At 37.1% G+C, this 8,237-nt stretch overlaps 1 protein-coding gene across 1 annotated transcript; it reads left to right on the plus strand.

The window, feature by feature from the left end:
* Positions 1-297: 297 nt before the first annotated feature.
* LOC114167025 (sulfoquinovosyl transferase SQD2-like) lies at positions 298-4,691 on the plus strand. The gene is made up of 11 exons (XM_028051930.1): positions 298-816; positions 1,497-1,563; positions 1,654-1,724; positions 2,046-2,163; positions 2,273-2,346; positions 2,664-2,719; positions 2,800-2,883; positions 3,023-3,110; positions 3,194-3,271; positions 3,557-3,613; positions 3,910-4,691. Exons 1-11 carry the CDS (start codon positions 434-436, stop codon positions 4,418-4,420), a joined length of 1,587 nt encoding a protein of 528 aa, XP_027907731.1. The 5' UTR covers positions 298-433; the 3' UTR covers positions 4,421-4,691.
* The last annotated feature ends 3,546 nt before the right edge of the window (positions 4,692-8,237 follow it).

The raw sequence follows: 8,237 nt of genomic DNA on the forward strand, positions 1-8,237 counted from the left end.
TAGGTGGTGACATAAAAGTTTGAGTTCACAGTTTAGTGTTCAGCTCAATTCAAATATTAAATTGTTGTAGTAAATCGTGATCACCTAATAAATATACTGGAGTGAAAAAAAAAAAAAACGTGCCACTTGTAAAAAAGTTTCCAATATTCTCGTGTAGACCTTATTTTCTGTCATGCTAAAAAAATATCCCGAAACAATAATTGTGTGATGAGAGTGACCCAATCGCATATGCCCACAGTTCCTTTTTGATTCCATGAAGTCCCCCATCAAAAGAAGAATATCCATAGTTAGAGTCTCTTGCGTCTTAGATTCCTCCCTTTGCACCCACTCACACACGTTCTCTCTCTTCCTTCCTTGCACAACCTACAACTTACCATATAATTAACCCAAGGCTGTAACTTTATATTATTCTTCTCACGCATTTGCAATCATCATGAACAACTCTACAACGTTGTCTCTCTCTATAAATCCTTCTCTCTCTCCTCCTTTTCCTTCACCTGCCACACTCATCACAACCCCCTCTTCTTTTTCCACATTCCGTCAGAATTCTTTGAGATTTGCGTTTTATCGATCCTTTGGGTCAAAACCCATTGCTTCCTTTTGCAGAAAAGCAAGATTGTGCTCTCTTCAGGGGTCATCGAGTGCGAAAAGTAGAAAAAGTTTCGCGCTTGGAGCCACCGAAATGACTATAGCAGAGGATTGTTTGTTGGAGGCAGTGGAGGAGGAAGAGGGTCCTCCTGATTTTTCTCTGCTTGATCCTGAGAGCAATTCGAGGCCTCGTAGAATTGCTCTCTTCGTTGAGCCTTCTCCTTTTGCGTGAGTTGATTTCTTATCTGAATCTGCAATGTGCGCTGTTTGTATGTAGAAATCTAACCATAATGCAACCCCTTCTCCTTATTTAGTGTTTTTCTTTTAAAGATGAAATGCGGGAGTTGGGTTAGGACAGCGTTGAATTTTAGTTTCTGATGCAGCTGACTAGTCTTGTTCTGATTCAGTATTGACTTTATGGTTTTTGATGAATTTGCTGCTGACCATTAAAAGATCAGATGGATTTGAATTTGGTTTTCGTGGACATATATTTTTTTGTTTTAATAGAAATAGAAAGTTTTTGTTTTATAATGCTTTTTTTAATCATTTTTTTTTTATGATTTAACTAAGCTAGCTTTGTCTATGCATGTTTAGGAATAACCTTTTACTAGGTTAAAACTAATTCTTTTGATCACCATCATAAACGTGCTTCTGAGCTGTTTTCTGCTTATTTGGAATGTAAAATTGGATGTTTTGCAACTTATGAATGCTTGAGTGACCTGACATAAGGTTTAGGTAAAGTTGGTGGGTAATTAACCTCACATGTTTTCTACTTTGTGCGCATTACATTCCCAATAAGTTCTGTGATAAACATTCAGTTTAAATTGAAGAAGAGGTGTTCCTGTTCCCTTCCACAGCAGACACCACACATCAATAGTACTAAGTGTAATGCAATATCTATTTTGCAGATATGTCTCAGGATACAAAAATCGTTTCCAGAATTTTATAAAATACCTTCGTGAAATGGGAGATGAGGTAACTTTTCTTCCCTGTTGTTTACTCATGTCCTGTATTTTACTGTGACACAGTAAAGCAAATGTTTGGCATTATTGGTGCATGTTGTAGGTAATGGTTGTGACAACACATGAAGGAGTACCCAAGGAATTTCATGGAGCCAAATTAATTGGATCGCGAAGGTTGCGGCCTTTGACTTCTTTAGTTTTGTTATAATATTTTTGCTTTTAGGCCATAAGGAACTTGAATTTATGTTTCTTCATTGTTGTCGTTCAATGCTTAAATTTATAAATGGCCATCGTATTCATATAGATTTTAGATTCCATATATTTATTCATATTCATAAGTTTTTAAATTTGACTTTTATACTCAAAATTAGATTTTAGAACGGTCTTATTTAAAAGCTAATGTTCTTTGAAAGTTATGGTTGCTACCACTGTCATTGTTTTGAACTAATAGTCTTCATTTAAACAAAAAAAAAAAAAAACAATTGTAAAATGCAGCTTCCCCTGTCCATGGTATCAAAAGGTACCCCTTTCTTTAGCACTTAGTCCAAGAATAATTTCTGCAGTTGCTCAGTTTAAGCCAGACATAATACATGCATCATCACCAGGCATAATGGTTAGTGTAAAATTCCTCTATTTCTTTATTCGTTATCTACAGCATTGGAAAGAACAATGTTGTTGTAAAAACTCATTTATATCATTATTGAGGCTGGTTGAATTTTCAGGTGTTTGGTGCCCTTATCATCGCAAAACTGCTAAGTGTTCCTATTGTCATGTCCTATCACACGCACGTACCAGTGTAAGTTACATATTTTAGGTTAGTTTGGATAAATTTCTCATTCATTAAAACCAACTTGCATTTCAAGTTTGGAGAAGTTTTTATTGACATCGTTTGGAAAAGTTAGATGACAAAACTTGTAGAAAAAATTGAATTGGTTAATTTGATTCATTTTATCTCTGTATTCTCTTCTCTTCTAAGGACTAGTTGAAGTTTATGCAAACCGAACATTACTCACATTTCATATTTTCTGAATGTATTCACATTTTCGACGCTATGATGTTTATACTTCAGATTGAATCGTCTACTCATTGTGATTGACCTTAATATTTTTCCAGATACATTCCAAGATACACCTTTAGCTGGTTGGTGCAACCCATGTGGTGGGTCATAAGTATGTATATGCGCTCGTGGTTTCTTTTTCTCACTTTGACTCATTATTGTGAAATAACATGATTTTACTGTTATACACAGAATTTCTGCATACAGCAGCTGATCTTACTCTGGTGCCATCAGCTGCCATTGGAAGGGATCTTGAAGCAGCTAGAGCAACAGCAGGTGAACTCAAACACCCTTATCAAGTGATTTCTTGGAGCTGTGCTCTGTTAACATGAGCTGAGCAATAACATTTCTTTATGAACCTTTGTCAATGCTGCAGTCTTTTTGTCTTTAACTCGAATCTTCTGTTGATGTCCAGCTAACAAGATTCGTCTTTGGAACAAGGGTGTTGATTCTGAAAGTTTCCATCCACGATTCAAGTCTCATGAAATGAGACTAAGACTGAGGTACTGACCATTTGTCATTTTCATGTTTCCGGAGTTTGACATTCAATGGTGTTTCCACTTATTCTAAATCTTGTTTCATACAGCAATGGTGAACCTGATAAGCCCTTAATAGTTCACGTGGGACGGCTGGGAGTCGAGAAGAGTTTAGATTTTCTCAGAAGGTAGAGAACATTGTGAAAATTTCAGAAAACATGAACGTATGATTTTGCAGTCCATCAAGTGGAACACTGTCGAAAAATTTTCGTTAGTTACTAATGTCCTGAAGCTTAAAGATGGTTAGAACTTTTTGAAGATATGTTTTATAAATTTTTCTTTAGAAAAGTTCCTGTTTGTTTCTTCTGTTTCTCAGTTCTTTAGAGTCCATGCCAAACCATTTGATGAATATTTATCATATGTAAAATTAATATTTGTATCCTTCGTTTTCAAATTTAAACATGTTTTGGCAGTCTCATGGATAGCCTTCCTGAAGCACGAATTGCCTTTATCGGAGATGGACCATACAGGTGACTTGTGATGTGTCCTTGTTTTCTTTTATCTACATCAATTAATTTACTTTGATCCCTTTTGAATAAACTTTTAGTATGGACTAATAGAAAAAGAAAATAATAGGTAAAATGAAACAAACCATGTCAGAATTTAAAATTAACTTATGTACTTCAAGGTAGACACTTAGACGAGAGTTTATAGAAAATTTGACTCTTGTTTCATCCCTGCCTATATCATAATTTCACTGAAATGATGAAACATTATGATCTCCTATTTTAGGCATATTTTATTAACATGAATTCGAAACTCACAGGGAGGACTTAGAGAAACTGTTTGAAGGCATGCCAGCAGTCTTCACTGGAATGCTGGGAGGGGAAGAACTATCTCAAGCATATGCAAGTGGAGATGTGTTTGTTATGCCTTCGGAGTCAGAGACACTTGGCCTTGTTGTTTTGGAGGCCATGTCATCGGGGATCCCTGTGGTTGGAGCACGTGCTGGTGGCATCCCAGACATAATCCCTGAAGACCAAGATGGAAAAATTGGTTTCCTCTATACTCCAGGTGATCTAGAAGATTGTTTGAGCAAACTGAAACCTCTTTTGGATGACAAAGACTTGAGAGAAACAATGGGAATAGCTGCACGTTTGGAGATGGAGAAGTATGATTGGAGGGCAGCCACTAGAAAGATTCGCAATGAGAATTACAATGCTGCCATTTGGTTCTGGAACAAGAAAAGGGCTCAACTATTGAGACCATTTCAATGGTTGGCAAAACGGATTTTCCCATCATCTCCTGATCAGGAAGGAAACTCACAGGGCTGTTGATGCAAAGAAAATGCTTCTTTCAAGCTTTGGATGGTTCCATAAATAAATGATTGAATTGCTTTGGCATTAAGTAAGCGTTGCATAGGATAGACGTGTGGTTGGTTGTGTAATGCATTCATTGGATTGATGTATATATGGGATCAAAATTATGGATTCTGCCTTGTAGAGTAGGTTAAAGGCTTACTTTCATGCATATTGAGGTAATGGATAGTGTAAGATACATATGATGCAACTAGTTAAGGAAGAATCCATTCATGTTTTAGAGCACAAACCCGCAACAACATACTAGAAAATTAGTAATTAACTAAAAAAAAATTACAATTATTAGTAAGATCTAATATGCATGTTAAAAAAGTCATAAGACATGCAACTATGTGTCAAAGTGTAGTTTTCATTACTTGAAATTGAGTTTTTATTGTTTCCCATGTGAAGACAAATTAGTTATTTTATTGGTGGGCAAAAAATTTCATTTTTGTCAATTTGATCTATTTTTCATCTAATTCATTTAAAATTCATTTTATTAAACTTGGATTTTAATATAATTTACATCTTATATTTTTTTTTATTGGATATCTATTCTTTTAATCCAAATTTTCAAATATGGAAAACTTAAATTTTCAATCTAAATTTTTAGTTGGTTCAAGCTGAAGCTCGATAAAGGTCAATATGGACTGACCAAGAAGAAAGGTCGAGAAGGATCGACTTAGGTCGAGCTCGAGACGAGCTGGCTCAGGCCAAAGGTCGAGACAAGCTGGCCTCGAATGAAGGTCGAGATAGGTCAAGTCAACCCAAAGGTTGAGATATCCTGGGTCAGATTGAAGGTTTAGATGGGTTAGGTCAGGCCAAAGGTCAAGATAGGTTTGGGCGAAGATCGAGATAGGTCGGGCAGGGTTGAAGGTCGAGATGGACCTAGTCGAAGTTTGAGACGGGTCAGGTCGAGTGGAAAATCAAGACGAGTCAGCATGGGTGATAAAGCCTTTTTGCTGCGTAAAAGACTCGGTCAAAACCAATTTCTCCTTAAAAATGTAGTATAGGGAGAACCTTGGGAATCAATCTGTGGACATGGCTAAAGTCAAATGCAATATTTGTGCTTGAATTGTGGTGGGGAAATGTATTCAAAATCAACACTTAAACACAGAAAATTCAAAATCATCAAAAAATGATATGAACTACACATGAATGCATGACTTGCAATGCACAAAATGGTAGGGAATGATGAATTAGATAATCATAAATGTTCAAAACATGTTTAATGATCAAAACTAGGCTAATGCAATAGTTAAATTAATCCAAATTCATCAAACTCAAAATCTGCCAAAAGCAAGAACATGTTCATGAGCAAAGTGCATGGTAACGTCGCATTGGGATCTTTTAGTGATCTAATTGAAAATGTAATGATGTAGAATGATTATAAATGATCTTAATTGCATTTAGAAACTGGAATCACTCGATTTGGTGCACTACACGCAAAGTTCCCAATTTCATGAACCCTAATTCCCAAATTTGAGCAGAAACGCGATTTCGATCATTTCAACCAACTCGTGCAATGAGAATTCAATTAAATATACAAAACGCTCCGTCATGATATAGTGAATGAAACCCCCCAAATCAATTTACATCAACAATCCTTAAAATCACGCAATCATTGAATTATGCAGAAACATGAATTGATGAAATGTAGAAATTCGAATTCAGTAATTCATGCAAGGAAATGCGAAATTGATTATTCAAATCGCTTGGGAAACATTAAAGGACGGTGAACGAAGCTCAAGAACAAATCAAAAAGCTTAAATCGCGTGGAATTCAAATGGAACAATGGTTATGAGTGAGTGTGAATGAGGAAAAATTGCAGAACATGTGAATTGATGAAATAGTGATGGAATTGGGTGTGTGATGGCTCGAAATGCTTGGGAATCATCCTAGGAGTGTGCATGAATGTACGAAACTCAAAATGATTAAGAAATGAGTGAGAAATTCAATGAAATAGTAAGTATGTGTGTGTGTGAACGTGAAAATGGTGCAAAAATGGGGTTTTGGTGATTTGGTGGCAGAAACTCAAAATTAAACTTGAAAACAGTTAAAGAAACTTACAAGTGATGTGTGTGAAGTGGTGGAATTAAAAGAAACTCGAAATTGTAGCAAGAGTGCAATGAAACTACCATTGTCTTGAATCCAACCCATTGGTCTTTTGGACACACTAATTCATAGGTCTGGTTCCAAAAGTTAGATTTGGTAAGGTAGGTGGAGTTCAAGCTCAAAAAGTGGTAGCCAAGGTGGTAGTTTAGTGAAAAATGATGATGACCATTATGGAACCATAGACCAAATGAATAGTACTGAAATTTTCATTCATTAAAGTTCAAATCCATATTACAATACCAAAAATAAGTACAAGGAGTTGCCCCAACCTTCCTCTCACCAAGGCTTGAGCTATTCAAGCTTCCAAAAAAAATAAAAAATGGAGTGAAAATGGGTGATTTTTTAGGGAATTTCGGGTTAGCTGCATGAGGTGGTGTGATGTTGTCAAAAACTCCTCTCCATTTTTCAGAGAATGTGCAGAAACGTGTTGGAAGGCTGTTGGGTCGTGTCCCTATGCCACCTCCCCAAATCTACCTTAAAACCTACCCTACACTAAATCATTTATCACCAATTCATCTCAAACTCCAATTGCAACCCCCTCTAAGATTTTTGGCAATTTCAAGGCCCAAACTAGTCACATTTAGTGTCCTAAAGTGCTCCAAATGATTGGCTCCTTATTTGGGGTCCAAATGGCAAAAGTCAACTCTAAGGTCAAACATGCCAATTGTTCCTGTAGAGAACAAACAAGATAAGTTAGGCACAAGCGTCACCTTACCCATGTACTCCGCTATCTCCTCAGTTGGCCTCTTCCCGGTTGATACATGTCGGCTTGGACCCAGGAGGGGTTACCTGCAGAAGGGACTCCGAAGCTTAAGTGAGTCAAAGCTCTCAAAGGTCAAACCAGGTGATTAATGGAGTAATGAATGCGTACCTTTAATTACTGGGGTCCACGTGTATTTATAGAGTATTAATTATGTCTGGTTATGCCATGGGCCGGGCCCTGGCTTGGGCTCTAGTTTGGGCTGCAGTGGGCCTAGTCCTAACCCAGGCCCTTAGATTTGATTATTGTGGGCTTATTGAACATAAGGGGGGTTTTGGTAGGCGTGTTAAGGTACTCAGCCTAAACCGACTACTTCCCTTGATAGTTGTTCTTCTGGATGTTATCGGTTCAGGCCGGCTAGGCTTAGACTGGCTTAGCCTAGGTCGGTTACCTGAATGTTTTAGCGTATAGGTATGACGATCGTTTTACTATTATTTCGTTAAGTTGGCTTGGTGTGGTACACCACTTTTGCACACTTCATGCTTTTCCAATGCGCAGCGCCCTCTCAAATTTTTGGCAATCCCAAGGCCCAAACAAGTCACATTTAGTGTCCTAAAGTGCTCCAAATGGTTGGCTTTTGATTCGGGATCCAAATGCAAAAGTCAACTCTAAGGTCAAACATATCACTTTTGCACATTTCATACTTTGCAACCAACTTGACCTTGCTACTATGTGAACACCTAAGCCTTCTAATCTTCAATTAAGCCTTGCCTAAGGATAGAGGACCTCCAAATTGATCAAAAGCTCAAGTGAAAGGATTAGCTCTACCTAGACACTACTTGAACAACTAAGCTAAAATGACTAAACATGAAAACTATGAATTTTGCTCAATTGGCCCTAAACCTCAAATTTAGGTGTTTGTTCACTACTAATTTGGAAATACTGAAGTTGCTAAAGTTAAGTAGTGGTAATTTGATCGCC

Source organism: Vigna unguiculata, chromosome 10, assembly GCF_004118075.2.
Source record: "Vigna unguiculata cultivar IT97K-499-35 chromosome 10, ASM411807v1, whole genome shotgun sequence".
Classification (NCBI taxonomy): Eukaryota; Viridiplantae; Streptophyta; class Magnoliopsida; order Fabales; family Fabaceae; genus Vigna; species Vigna unguiculata.

Bases quoted from the DNA above. Each gene is read 5' to 3' on its own strand.
- LOC114167025 (XM_028051930.1), top strand. From the start codon at position 434: ATGAACAACTCTACAACGTTGTCTCTCTCTATAAATCCTTCTCTCTCT. The intron at 1,725-2,045 runs GTTGCGGCCTTT...TGTAAAATGCAG, and splicing joins AAATTAATTGGATCGCGAAG to CTTCCCCTGTCCATGGTATC. The intron at 2,164-2,272 runs GTTAGTGTAAAA...TTGAATTTTCAG, and splicing joins CATCATCACCAGGCATAATG to GTGTTTGGTGCCCTTATCAT.